Genomic DNA, 19,248 nt, shown 5'->3' on the forward strand with positions numbered 1-19,248 from the left:
GCAAGGAAAGAGGAGCCCGTCCCCTTTGGCCAGCTGGCCAATGGCTGGCTGGCCAAAGGGGACAAGCTCCTCCGTCCTAGCCCCGTGCGTGGGCGGGAAAGCCCTGCCACGGGCGGCAGCAGCAGCACTGGGGAGGAGGAGGAGGAGGGCAGCGCTGCCCAGGAGGAGGAGGGCAGAGCTGGGAGGAGGAGGAGGTGGGTTGGCAGCCAGCTGCCCATATTAGCCTAAGCGGCGGCGGCGGCAGCCTTGATGATGGCAGCGGCGGCAGGACCGGGCTGGGGCCGGTCCTGCTGCCTTGCTGGGCCGGATCCAGCCCACGGGCCAGGGTTGCCGACCCCTGTCCTAAATTCTTAAGTTGTTTAATGAGCCTTTAGAAGGTTTTTTTAATTGTTTTAAAACTATAGATTGTTTTGTAAGTGTATAAAGTTATTTTATTGCAAACTGCCCAAAGATGTTATTACAGTGTGAAATATAAATAATTAAATCTAGCCATCAAACTAGCTAGTTAGCTCTCAGTGCTATTGTCATTTAGGACTGGAGGGAAAAAATCTTCATGAAAGCCTGAAAACCACTGCTAGTCAGCATCAGCTGTACTGGGCTAAGAGGTCCAAAGGTCTTACTCAGTATAAAGCAGCTTTGCGGACACCCATGACAAACATATGAATGAAAAAATACCCTGTCTTCTAGTCTGCTGCTACTCAAAATGGTAGTCCATGTAGTGGTCCCAGTCCATGAGTCATGACTGTTGGTCCTGACAAGCCTCCAGGACAGAAACAATTGTAGCAAAAGAACACAAATCTATTCCAGGTCACTGGAACATTGCAGAGAAAACTGTCAGTCCCTCACATCAGCTACCTTGAGATGCACTACTCTGATTCCATAGCAAGGCTCATGAGTGTTTGGCTTCATGAGACAGACTTGTAACAACCTCAGTAAGACTGGGAAGCAAGATGCCTGAAGCATCAAGTACAAACAGCCCACACTCCTCAAGCCAAGACCTCATCTGGTTTGAAAAACTCAGTGAATAGTTTGGTTTCCTTCTGCTTCATTAGGTCACTTTGTTGAAACTCCTTGTATTTATAGTGTCGTGATTTCTATAGTTCCTACATGGAACTATAGCAGGTACATATGCTAACTGCAAATGAGTAAAAGATGCCATTTAGATACTTTCCACTGCCCTGAGATCTAATGTCCTAATTATTTCAGAAGCCTACCTTATTTGCCCCACATATGTTCCAAGGTCATTCAGCTCCATCAACAGCACTGACTCCAGTACTAACTCCTGCTCCTGCCTTTTGTTCAGACAAAATACCAAAGGAACTAATGAATGCTGGGACTAGCCATTCTTGGAAGAATGGCCCATTTTTCTTATCTGATACTTTCCTGTTCTTGTGCTCTCACTCTTGAAATATTTCATATATTTTAGGTTTAATGTGTTTGGTTCATGGCACAAGCCAGTCTACCTCACCTCTCCCCAGACACCTGCCCTGCTTTCTTTATTGTATATCACTTCTGTTGCTCTCCCTGTTTGGATCCTACATCTTTGAAGTTATACAAATGACCTTGACAATATCTGTTTGGCTTCTTCCGTGACCAGCTCATTTGGCCAATAAAGACCTTTGCATAGAATTATGTTCTACAGGTAATGGCTACCAAAGCCACAAGATGCCACAAGAGCCATCTCTGCATGTGAACATCATTTTTCATTTTAATTTGTCTGTCTTGATATATGTGTCTGAAAGGGGCTCTCCATAATTTGGAGGCTCGTTTCAAGCAGTTTCAACAATATGTGGAGCATTAAAAGGAACAGCTTAGCTGAATTAATAATTCAGGAGGGAAACTGTTTATGTGTAATATTTGTATCCCAATCTCTCTCTAAAAACCTTTGGCAAGTTTACACTAGATCCCACTTTGTCCTCTTCACAGTACTACAATACTATAAGGGCAGACAGGTTTCTGGATCTCATTTTATCTTCACAATACTAGAAGTTAAGTAGCCCTTCTCCTTCCTCTATTGTAATATGTTCTATGGCCATTTACAGCAGGAGTCTCCATTGCTGAAGAGTCAATGCATTTTTATAAGTATGCACAGGCATGGCTCTTCAGCAAGAGAAACAGCAGCAACTCAGACTCAAACTGATTTTCGCTGTAGTTCCAAATCTCATTCTTTCTAAATATTACTTTATTCATTCATTGAATTTACATCTCACAATTCTACCAGGATGGGATCCAAGGTGGTTTACAGTACAGTAATTGAAAACAAGATTAAATCAAAAACTTATTTTACAAAAGTTAAAAAAGAATTAAATAATAGTATTTTTTTTAAAAATGTGGTTAAAAACAGTTAAAACATATTTAAAATGTAATGACTAATATAAGATTTTAAAATACAACACACCACTTCACATGTACTACTGCTACATCATTTAAATCTCAAACCCCTGAGTGAATGAAAAGGTCTTCACCTGCTGGCAGAAAAAGGCCAGGGAAGGGGGCAACCAGATCCTGGTAACAGCCTTCTGTTGTACAAGCCTTCTTGTGTACATATAATTTCTTACTACTGTTGAATTTGTTAATTTTTACCATATCTTCAATGTTTTTAAAGTTTCTTCAAATGGTGGAACATGCAGAGTAGAATAGATAGATAGATAGATAGATAGATAGATAGATAGATGATAGATAGATAGATAGATAGATATTGAGTCTGTGTTTATAAATAAAGAAGGGGAAGGGGAAAAGAGGCCAAATATTTTGGCTCCTTCCCAGCTCTGTAGGAAGTTATCAATTTATCAATTACCTTTAATTTAAAGTTTCAGCTTTAAGACTTTAGAGAGCCTTTCTTAATCTGAACTTGGTGTTAATGCACCATTAGGAACAATCATCTTGCTAGTGATAGTAATAGCAGCATAGAAATGGCAGATTACCCTTGTTGATGCAGAGTGCTCACCACAGCTGGATTCTGACCTATTTCTGAATCTCAAGGCCTTCTCCAGGAGAAATAGACATGTAGTGTATTTCATGTTGCTATCCCTGGTTCTTGACAACTCCCTAGATTGCTCTTCAACCTGGACTCTTTTTAATTAGGGCAAACATTCAAGAGGAAGTAGGACACACAAACCCCATGAGTCCAATGGGGTTTGCCAATAAGCAATAGACTGTTTTTATACTTGAAGGAAAATGTGTTTTAGGATTGAGTTCCAGCATGATACTGGCCAACGATGCCACAGTTCTCATAGCCATGGGAACAGACAAATATTTAGTGGGGAAAACCAGAACTTTCAAGTCCAGGAGGTTCAGAAATATCATATGGAACAAGCTTTTCTGGGTTGTACTATTTTTTTACTATGGGATGTGGTGGTCATGTATTTTTTTACTCTGTGGTGGTCATGTATTTCTTTTCTGTAGAAAGCTTATTTTCTGGGTACAAGAACCCCCAATGTATAGGACTATCCCAGACTCAGTACTTTCCCAGGCTGAGATCTCAGAGACAAAACCTGAGACTTGGGGACTTGTGATGTCACAGGAGCCATGATCTTATGATGTTATAAGGTTGGTGTTACAAAGAGAAGCTCCTGGGGATGTCATTAAGTTTGATTCATATGCATAAACTCGTTACTCCGACTATGCCATTCAGTCAAAAACTCTTTATATAACAAATGAAATCAATGCGTACACATTTTTCAAAGAAGGTTTCTAGCTCTGAGAATATTTCCCCTTGTCTGTACATAGGAAAAGAGGAACCAGGTCCTGATATCTAGACACCCTAGGCTAGTAGTCTGTAATTCCCTCCACATGGTTTTAATTTTTTTGTCCTATGTGATATCTCAGAATACATAAACTGGTTCTATTTGGTTTGTCATTTCAAAACCATACAAATCAGGACAATTATCTCAAATAATTTGGGACCGCTGGTAGTACGAATAGAAAAGAATCAAGTATGTACCAGCCCCTCTCCAGTAATTGATAAGGATCTAAATTAGTTCTATTTGTTTTTGAAATCAACAACCAGTTAAAACCATTGGTTTTATTGAACATACTGCAGCTTACCTGTATAGGTTGTTGTGAAATTTGTTGTAGGAAGACAAAGTAATCAGGCCACCCCATGCAGCAGACAAAGAGAAAAAGATTTGCGTGGCGGCATCTTTCCACACCTAAAAAGATGTCCAGTGGAGATAATTAGTGACAATTTCAACAAGTGTCTTTACAAAAGTGAATAACATCACTAATGGTTTTGCATGTGGCTCAATGGGATTATCCAAGATGCTCTATGTAAAACTGAATCTGATAGGTATCTGGGCAAAGCAGGTTGCTATGGGAAGCAGAATTTACAGGAATAGTTGGAAGCAGAAAGTGATGTCTGAATATTAAAATGAGGCTTTTGAAATTATTGATCTGAGCAGGGGAGTTCTTCAGTATTGACACTACAGCTTTGCAAATATTAACTGCAGCTGATGTAAGCATGCTGGGATAATCTAGTTACTGATAAATTGCCCATGCTGATCAATAGCTGGAGTCCTTTCACTCTTCACTATTAGAATAACAAGATTCCACTTTAAGTGCCTTGGCTTGATCCTATGAAATCCTGGGCTTTGAGTTTTATGGAGGGATACTTGGCATTCTCTTCCAGAAATCTCTAATATTTCATTGGACTATAAACCCCAGACTATAAACCCAGAGGATGTAGCCATGACAGTTAAAGCAGAATCATAATGCTACAGTTGTATAGTGTGAATGGCCTCTGGTTATCATAAACTGTCTAACAATAGGAAAAGGATGGGGATCTTTTAGCCCAGGGATTCATAAAGTATTCTCCCACTGCATTAGAATCCCCTATCAGTGTCTCTGCTGGTGGATCTTTTGGAAGTTGAAATCCAAAACATCTGGATGGCCCGAGATTCCTACTCCTATAACAGGTCCTAGTAATTAGGGGATGGGATGTTTAAGAAATATATGGCCAAAACCAATACCTTGTTCCAACTGGTAGACTCACTGAATCAATGGAACATACATATTGACTTACCAAATTCCCACTCTCAGCATTACTAGCAATTATATTTCAGTCATGGACATATCTCTGCATGAATTGCAATGATCATGTTCGCTGCTAAGAACAATCAAGACTGAATGGCATTCTCACTAATTGCTAATAGAATAATTTTGTCTTTTAAAAAATTAAGTGATGGTCTTGGTCTGCATAAGGATCCACTGGACATGGGTTGCCCATATTAATACTATTTAAATCAAAGATTCCCTATGATTAATTATATTCATTCCTTTTCAAAGCTGCAACACTAATGTACAGTTACAATTAAATACCATTTCCCTTGTGCTTAATTAATTTCCCTTCCAAATGGAAGTGTTTACTTAGTTTAGATATTTACATCCTTTCTTTCAGATTTAACAAAAGTTCCCTAATTCCATATAAAGTCATACAAAAATATAATTCAAAAAATCATGCAGTAAAAAGCACAATGGAACATTAAAAAATTGATAAGATAAATAAATTTAACATGATGAGATAAAACAGCAGAAAGCAACAATGGAACATCAAGAGATAAAATGTTGATAAAATGCAGAAAGAATGCAGTTTAACACCGCTGGGATTTATAGTTTGTTGTGGCACCAGAACTCTCTAACAAAGAATGCTAAATAACTCACAAAACTACAAATCCCAGAATTCTGTAGCATTGAGCCATGGCAGTTAATGTGGTGTCAAACTGCATTATTTCTGCAGTGCAGACAGACATAAGTTTGGATTCCACCCAGTGTAATGTAGACATCACAGACTGTTAAGTGACCAGGTGACTTCTTCACACCCTTCTCTCGGACTGCATGGAACCCTTAATTTCCTCCCATACTGCATAAATATGGTGCATAACCAGCTTGAGAACAATTCAGCAACTTTATGGCCATGCTTCACTTCCTTACATGCAGAATCGATGTAACCACTAAAGCAATGTACTAAAGGGAAGCAAAAAATGAATTTTACAAAAATCTAATTCAATTATGCATAATCAATTTAGCCATAAAAGACAGCATGAAGCTGACATAGCATTGGTCATACATCTCTGTTAGCTTTCCTAATGTACAGCAAATAATAAGTCTGTGTGAATTATTCACCCTATTAGAGTGCTATAACTGGAATTATAAGCCCACCATAGCATCAGTTAGTTTCTCCCACTTAGGTGTGATGAAGTACCAGATTCCAGCCCCGGCTCCTGGAAGGGTTACTCCTCTGATGAGTAAGATGATAAGCACAACATAAGGGAATGTAGCAGTGAAATACACCACCTAAAGAAACCATATATAGACAAAGCATTACTCACTGGAGTAGAGTTTCTAAGTATTATTACTGCCTCATTGTCTACAACAGGTCATTACATAGATAGAGCCAGTGACACTGGCCAATGGGAAACAAAGTCACCTATAGAGATAATAGGATTATTAATTACAGAGGTCTTTATGAGTGTAATACTTAACCAACTATATCTTGATAAAGCTCTACAAAGTATAATCTTGATAAAGGATTAACAGACCAGACAACCATTTGCATTAATACTACCAAGACTGGGGCTGTGCAGACAGCCCCTAAGGGGCGGCGGGATGCTGCCTTTTTCCTAGCTGGATCAGGGCCAAAGCAACCTCACGCCGCAGCCCCAATCTGGTCCTTTGAGGGCACAAAAAGGAACTGCAAAAAGCAGCATTGGAGGCACATCATGATGCTGCGCGCTGTGTGGAGTGGCACATGGCATCAGAGTGCCCGGGGGGCAGAGGTCGGCCATGCGTCGTGATGATGCTACACCCCAACTCTGTCCCTATGCTGGCTTTTCCTGGTGGTCTGCACAGCCCCACTGTGATCTTTATACTGTATTGTATATATTTGTTTGAAAGTACACCTTAATTAACATATTTCAAAGTAAAATTCAAAGACGTAGCCATGTTAGTCTGGAAAATCAATATGCAAAGGAATCTTGTAGCACCTTTGAGACTAACTGAAAGAAAGAAGCTTGTCGCATGAAATTTCATAAACTTGAGCCTACTTTCTCAGATGTATACCTACTTCAGTGTTGGCATGGATAACACTGAATATAAAATACCTTTGATATATTCCAGTGCTCAAGGATAACAGTCATCTACTACATCACACTGCTGTAATTGGTATGCATATTTTGACTACATTACTTAGTCACAGTTCATACTAAAGTATGGGGCATAAATACACTTTGTACCTGTATGGTGATCATTGTAATGCAGTTATGTATCCTTAAAACTAAAGGCATAGGAATTGTAGGAAGCATGCCATGAGAAAATTCATGTATGAGCTATGAGCACTTAAGAACTTAACAAATATGTGTATCAATGAAAACATTGGCTTTAACAACTTTTCTTCAACTCCATACAAACTGACAAGAGTCATGCTGTTACCACACTTCTCAATAAGCTATTAAGCACTGAATATATGGTACAATGTGTAAGTCCTAAGTGAGCATTTAAAATGTATGTATAGTTTAAAGGAAGATATTCACTTACTTTTCCTGAAGTCTTTATTCCTTTAGCCAGGGACGCATAAACAATTACCCAAGCCAGAAAGAGAGACAGTGCCAAAGGCCACCTGATTTCGCCAGGATATTCAATTCCTGCAGAAATCTTCAACACATGGTACCTGATAGTCAAATCATCAATATGGGTCATTTCAGGCTAAATTCCAAAGTACAGTAATTTCTATCAAGTTAAATATAGCTGTAGTTTTCAGTCAGCGCTACACCATCAATATTTTACAATGGCATTATGATTTAAAAAAAAAAACACAGTAGAGGTCAAGTAGAAATTTTTCATGGCTTCCAGAAATATGTGGGAGTTAACTTATTACATTCATTGTCACTGGCAGTCAATATAGGAATGTTAACAGATATTACTTCAATCTCAGACATCTGGGTTTAAATTCTAACTGTGTCACATGCATAAAGAGTGTAACCTTGCTAAATTTTATTTCTCAGCAGGAAGACAGTGGTCCACAAGTAAAGGGTTTTCTTTCTCTTCCCCTGACATGGCTAGATCATTTTCAGCTGCTATTTAGACTTAATAACAATATTGTTCCCTTGAAATTTAATGAACTCTGAGGGAGCCCAGAGAACTCTGGATAATTTCTGTCCTTTTCTGCTGTATTGAATTTACTGGGGGGGGAAAATGCCTCTGAGGATTCCTTACCTTAGAAAATGCTATGAAATTGATGGTGTCACAATAAGTCAACAGGCAATTTGAAGGCACAGAGTCTATAAACACACACATACACACACCTTAGTGAGGGCAACCTGAGGGCAGCCCAGAAGAATGTAATTGGAGAATATCCCATGACCGGGGTGAATAAATAAAAAGAAGGGCTTGTTATTGAATGCACTGTGTAGGTTTGACAGTGGCAAAACATTTTGTTCCACCACTATTGTGTCCTCACAGAATTTTGCCCAACAGAATTTTTCCTATGGATTCAGAGTCTACTGAAAGTAGGAAACATGGTAGAACCCTCAGTAGCATATTGTAACACATTTGCAAGATGCTTTGAGAGTAACACTAGTCATATCATATCTGCCATATCTTTTTAATATGTTTAAAGTGTGTTCCAAATTGTTTTAACTTTGGGGTTTTAATAGAATTGTTGTTGAACTGTGTATTTAAAACTTTTTTTTACTAATATTATTTTTGTAGCTGTTTTTATTTATTGTAGCCCTCTTGAGTCCTGTGCTGGGAGAAGGGTGGGATATAAATTAAATGAATAAGTAAATACTTAGGATCCCCTCTTCCCATACATGTCTACTTAGACCCTATGATATTCATCCAAGTCCATCTTTCAACTGAAGCATGACAGATGTCTACAAGTAAAAGCACCTTGTCAAAAATTGGACCCCTGGTGTGAAATACCATGTTCAAAGAGGTCCTAATCTAATATCCTATGAGCATCAAGGCAATAACATTTTTATTTTCCTAGGGTTTTTTAATCATGTTGTAACTTTTATTAATCTACCTGGATATTTCATTATCCTTCTCCATATTTATTTTTCCCCCAAAACTATATAGTGCAGCCAGTCCCTAAAACTCAGGTAAGCTATAGTAACACAGGCCTGTTACAGACTGCCAAAATAAAGCTGCTTCGGGTCTCTTTGGAGGTATGCTGGGTCTCTTTGGAGGTATGCTGGGTCCTAAGAATCCAGAAGCTGTACCAAAGCTGCACTCCAGTGCTTAGGAATGGAGTGTGGCTTTGGCGCGACCTCCAGACTCTTAGGACCCATGCATCATTTAAATAGCATACCTCCAAAGAGACCCGAAGCAGCTTTATTTTGGCAGTCTGTAACAGGCCATAGTATCACTTCTGTGGCAAAGAGTTCTTTCAGTCCTTACAAGAGTCCTGTGAAGTAGATGGTGTCAGGTTTAGACAACCAAGACTTAAATTTGATTTGATGGCACATGTACCCAATATCAAAGATCATATCCCAACCACTGGATGTCATATTTATTTTATTTGTTTATTGTACTTATACCCCACTCTTCAGAAATGCTCTCGAGTGGCTTTGCTTCTTGAATCTCAGACCTATGTGTTGTTTTTCTGGTGTATCTTTCAACATTCCATAAAATTGCATTTGCCTACATATCAGCAGCAATCAACTCATTACTGAAGTCCAAGCCTATGAAACATATCTAAATGAAGTCTATGCACAAAACCAATGAAGAGAAAGAACTAATAGAAAATGTAATTACAGGCTTTCCTTTGATTAGCAGTATATTGTACTTTATTAATTTGATCTATGCTGAATCTGAAAAGAGAATGTATAAGTGAAAATTGGTGTTTACGTTTAGCAGTTAACATAATATTGGTTAGTGAAATGGTTAGCATAATTTGTAACTGAAAAACCTTCAAACATATTAGTAAAAATGGTTGATTATTTAACCAGTAACTTTGATGCTTCGATTTATTTTTAAATTGTCTGTTCAAAAAGTCTTTTTAAATAAAATCTTACTTGAAGTACTCTTCACTGCCACTGACAAAAGTTTTGTTGACATGGCTGGTGGTGTAATTTACCATTGTCAAGTTTGGATAGGCACTCATACAGAAAGTGGAGTTCTTTATTTGTAATTTGGGCCGATCACCAATGATACAGGAATCTGACAAAAGACACAAAGCAAAAAAATCAACTATTTTGGCTAATACATACCTGAAGACTCTTGAAGAATAACAAGAAAGAAAAACAGTATCTTGCATCTCAAGTAGGTTTTATTTCAGCATCTAAAAAATTAATTAAGTACCAGCATCTTGTTGAACAGAAAGATAGATCTTTGCTCTGAACATTAATCACATTGGAGACTTCTTTTTTTACTGACGAGACTAATTTGTCTCAAACTGCTGTGTATCTAATTCAGTGCTTGGAATGTTACTAGATTAATATAGGCACACCAAGAATCACAAATAAGCAAAACTGAAATATTTGGATTTAAGATGAAATGAAACCCAGTCCTATCCTGAGTTATTCTTTGATAGGGCTTCTCCTAAGTAAATACGTATAGGGTTGTGGGGCTGCTTCTAATCCTGCATTTGTTGCATATGTACAAGCCCAGGGTTATCTCTCTATCCATTGCTAGCCATGGATGATGAGTAGTCACAAAGCTGATGCTCAAATGAAGGAGAAATCACAAGCACAATGTGGCAGGACCACAGCGAGTTTCTAGTGCCTATCTGAACACATATGCAAATGGATCTATACTCCGAAAGGCTGGCGTGGCTTTAATTTTAAAGACAGGAAAGACAGGCTTGTGAGTCATGACTCCACAAAAGGTTCTGCAGTCATTGCTATAGTATAAGCCTCTGTCAGCAATTTCACAGCATTAGTTTCAATATTTTGGTGTGCAATCTATACAGCAAAATGAGCTGTGGACTGTTAATCAATGGCTCCATGGTTGATTATTTTATATTGTCATTAATGAGCTAGTTTCGTATTTAGTTCCTCTGGCCACTGAAAATAGCAACCATAATAAAACCACAACAATACATAAATACAGTGGGCCAGGGACATGGCTGTCATATCACCTCTTGACCTTATCTTCTCCAGGCTAAGCTTTCCCTCACAGGGCATGGCTTCAGACTTTTTACAGTTTTGGTCACTCTTCCCTGGAAAAATCCCGGAGCCACTTCTCAGCAGCCATTTCTCTCACGTTACCAACAAATGTGCTGAGGTAAAGCTCATACAGGCTCATATAGGGAGTTAGGATCCTTCAAATAGTATGGACCCAAGCTATGTTTTAGTACTTTTATAACCTGCTTCTCTATTTGAAAGTGTTCAAAGTAAAAAAAAAATACGATGTAGGTTATTTTCTAACTATTATTCCAGATTTACAAATATGTGAAATGACCTTCCAAGTCAAGTCAGATTACCTATATGTGAGACTAACAACTACATCAGGGTAGGTAGGCATCATGCAGTCCTTCATATGTTTCAGGACTACAGCAGCTCCAAATACTCAACACCAATAATTTTTCTGACTAGTACTGTCCAACAAAATCTAGAACTGCTGACATCTAAATATGAAAGCTAAATATCTCACAAAACTGCAAGTCCCAGAACTCCACAGCAGTGAGCCATGACAGTTAAAGCTGGGTCAAACTGCATTAATTCTCCAGTGTAGACACAGCCTGAGACTCTTCCTTTGTTTTCCCAAACCAGATAAATAGGGCTCTTCACAATTCCAAAAATATTAAACTAAGATAATGAAATGGAAATCTCAGAATTATGCAATTTTAAACATTTTTAAATTTTATGCTGAAGTCCAAGTCAACTTGATGGCAATTGACAACAACAACAACAAGTCATTTATAAGCTGGAATGAATGAATCTTCTCTGTCATCCTGACGCAGTACAAATGACTTTTCAACCAAAGCATTTTGAAATTTGATTTTAAAAGTCATTAGAGGTGACTAGCTATAAAAAAAATCAAAGAAAAAGAAAAATCTAGTTAATTGTTCTGAAATCAGTCCTTTACATAGGCCTCTGTTTTATCAATCCCACTAGTGCCAGCTGTTAGAAACCTCAAGCATTCTGCATGGAAATAAGTGCAAACCTTTTAAAAAGAACATGTTATACCTCAAATCAGCCAGCAGAGAGAGTTATTCTTCAGCTCTCCTATTTTCTGCACATGGCTAGATTTTCCAAAATATGATTTGAGGAGTGGATATTTAAAAAGCTGTAGTTCTTTTAACACCTGGTACTATGGCGGGATACATACCGCCATTTAGTACGTATAGAATACGTACTAGGGTTAGGAAGGGGCGGTGCTTCCACACCCCCCTAACCCTAGTACGTATCCTATACGTACAAGATGGCGGCGCCCCTTCCACATGGGCGCCGCCATCTTTGCATATCGGACGCTGAGCGTCCGTACGCGTCGCGCCGCTTGTGACATAGCGAGCGCGCCCCTGGCGCCTCGCTACGTCGCAAACGCGACGGTAAAAGAAGCTCCATTTTGGAGCTTCTTTTTCGGTCCGCGCGGGAGTCGGGCCGTCTGAAGGCTCCAGCTCCCCCGCGGACCTACTGGCGGCGGCGGCAGACCGCCGCAAAGCGGCGGTCTGTACCCCGCCTATATGTCTTTTTGTCCAAGCCTTGCATATAAATATGTTTCCCACTTATGGAGGATATTGTACTTACATTCAGAGGGGCTATCACAACTCACTAAAGAATCAGATATTTTTAAACCCCACTAAAATCCTGTTTAACTGTAACTAATTCTGTATTGTATTCTACTGGGTTTTGCAAGGATTTAACATTAGTAAATGTGAGAAAAGAGGAGGTTTTTTTCCAAGTGGAATATATCCTATGAAATAATTGTTGCTTTTTAAAAAACATCTCTCTAAATTCAATTTCAGGAGTGTGACCAAATTAGGTAGAAATGTGGATATCTGTTCTATACAATGGGGCACCAAACAAAGAAATCAATATTACAGGTATGGAATGCCCAAACTTTTCTTATATTCCCATGTTCTATATTGTACTGATGCAAAGGCAGGAACATACAATATAATTATACCAGCAACACAAATAATCCAAGTCTCTTCAAAAGAAAGTATTTGGAAGGCAAAATTGTGCATAACCATTAGCGCATAACTTGTCCATCTCTTTTTTAAAAATCTACAAAACGTGCAGTCCTAGGAACAGAAGTAAGCCCCACTGAATTCATGAAAACCCGATAAGGGAGTGTAGCATTGCAGCTTGAATGATCTTGTATTAGTAGCTGTGCATTCCCAGAAATAAGCAGCTGTAAACTCTGTACTAGGACAGACCATGTCCAGTATTACAGACTGGACTGGACTTATCCCTTTCCTGAGCATAGTGTAGCATGAGTGAGATCACACTATGACATGTAAGGTCACTTTTGCTGCACTGCAGCAAGCTTTTTTTTTACAGCTTAGCTTTCTAGAGCTGTTCATTTCACTGCACTACATAGTTCAGAACAGCAGAGGGTGCAATCACTTTGCAGCAGAGGACAAACATGCAGTGCTATCCATCAAACCTTGAATGATAGATAGGAAATAATGACTACACTGAGCTGAGAGATACCAGCATGAAATCACATTTCCATGGACAATTAGTAATATGTGAAAGTATTCTTTAGGAGAGGATCCTTAAGGGAAAGGGAAAAGTCTTTTGTGCTTTTTTTGTATTTTAAAAAATGTGTTCACGGTTTCTTTCTAGCCTTCAAGTATGCATGAAAACATTAAAAGAGCTGCAGTCCAAGCATTAAAAATTGCTACAGTCCAAAGCATTAATGGATGGAAATACCACTGCACTCAGTGGAAGACAAGATTGTATTTCTCCATCAACGTGTTTAGGATTCAGGTGAAAATCTGAAAACAGATTATAAAAACTGAATAATAGCTGGTCTCACAAGCATAAACGCAAGGCAATGTCTTTATCAGATTTTGTACCAGGAGATATATGAAAACCCAGAAGCATGGACGAATCTGGATGTGCTCTGTCCAAATTCAAGAAACATCTCTATGGGTCACATCTGATCAAATAATGGGAATTGTTGATTTCTGGTTTGCCCTAGGGACAAGGCATTTTCCCTACCTACTTCTAAAAATGTTCAGATAGAAACATAAGGGGCTACAACTATTTTATCTTCTGGTTTTGCACATTTTTTGAAGAGTACTACACATATTTTGCTGAGGAATTGCTAAGTGTACTAGTGACTGTAGAGTCACCTTTATAGTATAAACATACTGTCAGCCCTTAGTTATTCTTCCAAGACTGTCTATGAGGCGGAATCATCTAACTGAAGAACAGCCATCTTTTGGTGTATTCTATCCCTTTTCCAATATCTGACAAAGATCAGCATTAGCTTTTGTAGAAGAAGTGTAACATAACATAGGACACTGTGAAGTAAATATTCAGTTTCTTATTCTGCAAATGTTAACATACAGACTTAATGTGCGGGCATTCAAAAACATGATACTGGAGATACAAACCATAAGTAGACCAGTACTTCATAGCCTAGCCTAGTATCATTCTCTACAGAAAAGCCATTGTTAGCAGTATTCCCCTTGTGATTCTACTTTGTTGTCTAAAGTAGATTACATTCAGACAGATTAAACATGAGCTGGGGGAAAGTACAAAAAAAAATCCTAGTGCTATGATTCCTGTATAATATTTAAGAAGGAATTTCTTGGGTGAGGGATCCAGAGTCTGGAAAAGTGGCTTTTTGGATTATATCCAGAAAACCATACTACGCTGGAGTTTCTTGGAGTTGTAGTCAAAAGGTAACTTTCCAAATCTGTGGCTTTTTGCTCCAACAGCTTGTACTTCTCATCTACCTTTTTAATTTGCACAGTTTGAACTTTGGAAGTGTTGTATGAGATGTGTGTCATGTATGCATCCTGTCGCACTGCATATTTAACATATCTGAAGGTTCTATGAAACCAATATACATTTACCTGGGATTAATCTTGCTGAGTGAACTAGGACTTACTTCCTAGCAAACATACATTGCACTACATGATAGCAATCTTCAGCATTTTACCAAGATATAGGTCTCACTACCACAGAGATTAATGAGATTTGTCTCTTAAAATGCACAAATAGAATAGTGATGTTAGCATCACAAACAAATAACAACTTCTGCATCCAGACTAAAGAGCATATATAGTCTTCCAAATGTTGCTGAACTACATCTTTCTAACCAGCATAGCCAATGGTAAGGGATTGACCAAGCTGCAGTGTTACACCACCTCTTCTTTCTCTACTGTGTAATGCAGAAATAATCTTAAGAAGTCACAGGTAAATCCTACAAATGTCAGTGGAACCATATATGTAGCAATAATTATAATTCCAGCTGACAGTCAGTACAGAAACCATTCTTTTCCAATATTAGGTAAAGGTAAAGGTAAAAATAGTCCCTTGATATGAATGTCTAGTCATAACTGACTGTGGGGCAGTGATCATCTCTGTTACTAAGCTGAAGAACCAGCATTGTCCAAAGATTGCTCTGGTGGTCATATGGCCAGCATGACTGCACCAAATGCTGTTACCGTCCCACTGAGAAGTGGTACCTATCTATCTACTTGCATTTGCATGCTTTCAAACTGCTAGGTTGGCAGAAACTGGGACTAGTGACAGGAGTTCACCCCATCATGCAGCACTCAGGCCTTGAGCTGCCAACCTTCTTAACCACTAAGCCACTGCATCCAAAATGAATTTTCCACTGGAAGTGAATGGGTTGTCCAACCACTTGAAGAGAGCCAGGATCTAGCCCTCTTCAGATCATCCCTAAATTGAGGCTAAAACTCTAAACTCAGCCTATAATCATCCCATTGATACCAGGCCACAAAGATGCCCAGAAATCACAAAGTTTTATTGGTTCCAAAGGAGTGTTATGAGCATTGCATTGGTAGATGCATTTGGTTAGGGTGAGGTGCTTCCAAGAACTGCTGAACTATTGAGGTTTATGCTGAGGAGTGTGGACTCGTGTCTACTAGGTGCATTCTGAGAGGCCTGAAAACAACTTGAATGCACACCAGAAGTTAGGATAACTATCTGATGGAAATGCCATAGGACTCCTATTATCTCTTGAAGAACTGAAATTTAAAACTTGTAGTTCATTATGTTTCAGTGCAGAAAGTGTGAGAATAGCCTGTCTGCTTACCAAAATCCCATCTATGCATACTTTTTAAATGGCACAGGGATGAATTACTATAGTAGCCATCTTAATTCTAAAATACCTGTCTTAAATATAAAATATGCTACAAATCAGTATGTTGTAGTGATTCAAGCTACAGTCCTAAGCACATAGTAGAGATTAATCCCTACTGAACACAATGAGACTCACACCTAAGTAAACATTGCCCTTTGACATGGAATGTATACTGCAGGATTGATGGTAATTCTGTCATCTGTTCCTCATCTTATTCTGTATTTGCCTGTCTAATTTTTCAGTTAACATGTTTCAGAGCATCATTCATAAATTTCTCAATTTCTTGCAATTTAAGCAGCATGGTAATGAGCTCCATGATACGTCTGAGACTTCAAGTGTGCATAATAGCCGTTCACCCCATGAAAAATCACTCAGTCTGCATTATAGCACACCTTCTTCTCATAATAAGGACCTACTTTTGTTTATTTTCATTCCTAAAAGAATGACTGGACCAACCAAATGGCATTGCTCAACATCATGGGCTGGTTCAGTGTTATACCTTGCTCCAGAAAGTGATGTTATTTGGCAATGGGAACAACTACTTTTTGAAAAATCCTTCAGTAGATCTGAAAATGTACTGCAATCTGAGAAGCGTCCTTTATGAAGAACTAGGCTAGTATTTCATGGACTGTCAGAATGCAGATACACTGGTAGCAGCTGACTTGCAAGTGGTGAATCTGCTCAGGGTTTTCATCTGAATTGAAACATATACTCAAAATAGGTTCAGAACTTTGGATAGCTTTAGTTTGAACTAAAACCCAAAGTGGATTCTCATTGAGATAGGAGTCATGAACCACCATGGGGCAAATGTGGGGATTTATCACCAAGTTGCAAGGTTCAAGAAAGACTATACATGTTATCTGCACAAACATGTTTAAAGATCTTCCATAGGTAGAAATGGTAAGAATCTCTCCTGACTACAGATAACTTTGTACAAAATGCCACCTCCATTTTGCAACTTGAGTATGGACCTGTGAAATGAAGTGCCATTTTCATAGAGTTGGAAGAGACTGTCAGGGCTATTTAGTCCAATCCCCTGTCATGCTGTACTATGCAACTGAAGTATTCTCAAAAGATACTCATCCAACCTCTGTTTAAAAACCTCCAAAGGAAATTACATCACCCTCCAAGCCATACTCCACTGTCATACAACTGTTATGGTCAAAGCATTCATCCTAATATTTAGGAGGAATCTCTTTCCTTGCATTGGTATGTGTTCTAGTCTCTCAAAGAGCAGAAAATAAACTCACCTCATCTTCAACATTGCATCCCTCAAGATATTTAAATATTGTTCTCATTACATCTCTCAACCTTCTCTTCCCAAACTAAACATAGCTAGTTTTCCATGCCATTCCTCATAAGGCTTTGCTTCCCAACCTTTTACCATATTATTTGTCCTCTTCTGAACACATTCTAGCCTGTCAATATCCTTTTGAATTGCCATCTTTCAGTACAACTTTGCTATTATCATCTTTAATTTGATCAACGTAACCTTTAAAGCTGTAATCCCGATAATGAAAAGAAGACCTTGACATTTATACCAACAGATTTATGAAATGTTTATTGTTCTGTATTTTAAGAGAGACCTGTCTGGAGTACAAAATACATTAAACTGGCAGCATAGTGTAAACCTATTGACAGATACAAATACCAAGATATAATAGCCTATAAAAGAAAGTCATGGACCAACTTACCTAATAAAAGTTTGTCTTTATCTCTACAATCCGGAGTGTTCCATGGATTGTCACAGGAAGCCCAAGGTAACACATTTACAAGAGATGCAAAAAGGTAGAAAAGTGTGTAGCACAATATAATATTATAATATATGGCTATTAGGACCGAGATAATCAGCATAGCAATGCCACAGCCTATGGGAGGAAAGAGAAACAGGGAAAATTAGACACCACTTGACTTTAAGTTAGTAAATAAACAGACAGTGATCTGAAAGAAAACACCGAAATACTAATGTACAAATCTGTTCTTGTTTACTGATTACTTTGTTCAGATTTTTCTTTTATAAGAAATCTAGGTCAGAAGTAAGCCCTACTAAGATCAGAGGATGTAATGATTAGATAGTGACCTCCACCATGCTGCAGAAAACATATTTGCATTTCAGTCAATAGCAGACTATCATTAGGACAAACAGAGGAATTATCATTTTCATCCCACATTTGAGATGACATATATTTATTCCTGTATCTGGGGCTATTACTTAATATGCCAGATTTTAGAAAGCAGAATGAATGTTTTTAGAGTACCCGATTTCCTTGCCATTTGATTTTAATCTACCCAAGAATAGGCCTTGAAATCTTGACATGGATCCTCCTTCATTATCCTAGACATACACACAGCGAACTCTAAAATGGCTGTACCCAAGGCATTCTCTGCAGGGGAAGTGGGAAACTAATGTGCATGAGTTATTTAGCTTTGAAGACAAGTATTGCTGCCTTATTACACATGTGAGATACAGTCAAAGTGAGACAGCCATCAAATGTTCTCCTGCTGGGAAATGCAGTAAGAAGTCACTAAAGCAGAAAAAGTGCTGCATTGCCACTATTTCTGTCTTCCCAAGGTCATCTCAAGTTCAAAGCAAGACTGCAGTGCCTCACCTACTAGGAACAATGCCACACATTTAACAAGGATCCATTTCACCACTCTTGTTTAAATGGAAGAGAAACCATATAAGGTTCCTTGGTCAAGGCTCACCTTGTAAGGCAGGGATGGCTTTCCAAACAGACACGGGGCCCTGGCTAGCAAATTGCCCCAGAGAAACTTCCAAGAAAAAGATAGGAACTCCAGCCAAAGCCAACATGGTCAAATAGGGAATAAGAAATGCACCTAATAGAAAAGGAGAAGATAAAGCTCAGAGACAGTGTGGGAGAAATAGTCCAACCCTCACTACTCTTCCTATTTCATATAGCACAATTTTTTTTGTACAACACCCATATTGGTTCTCTTCACCAATCCTTTTGTAACTAGCATGTCTTCAATCTTGAAGAATCTTTAGGATTATAAAGGTGA

At 38.5% G+C, this 19,248-nt stretch overlaps 1 protein-coding gene across 1 annotated transcript in view; it reads right to left on the minus strand.

Annotated features, from left to right (window-relative positions):
* Positions 1-19,039, minus strand: part of SLC6A5 (solute carrier family 6 member 5) — an 82,747-nt gene extending 63,708 nt beyond the window's left edge. Inside the window, exons 1-6 of the mRNA XM_089523484.1 lie at positions 18,934-19,039; positions 17,922-18,095; positions 10,011-10,155; positions 7,531-7,663; positions 6,157-6,291; positions 4,048-4,151 (exon numbers count right to left, since the gene is read on the minus strand). Of these exons, the coding sequence (XP_089379610.1) occupies positions 4,048-4,151; positions 6,157-6,291; positions 7,531-7,663; positions 10,011-10,155; positions 17,922-18,095; positions 18,934-19,039 (797 nt within the window). The remainder of the gene's footprint in view (positions 1-4,047; positions 4,152-6,156; positions 6,292-7,530; positions 7,664-10,010; positions 10,156-17,921; positions 18,096-18,933) is intronic.
* Between the last annotated feature and the right edge of the window lie 209 nt (positions 19,040-19,248).

This window comes from Sceloporus occidentalis, unplaced genomic scaffold (assembly GCF_023333645.1).
Source record: "Sceloporus occidentalis isolate IW3139 unplaced genomic scaffold, rSceOcc1.0.p SCAF_4, whole genome shotgun sequence".
Taxonomy (NCBI): Eukaryota; Metazoa; Chordata; class Lepidosauria; order Squamata; family Phrynosomatidae; genus Sceloporus; species Sceloporus occidentalis.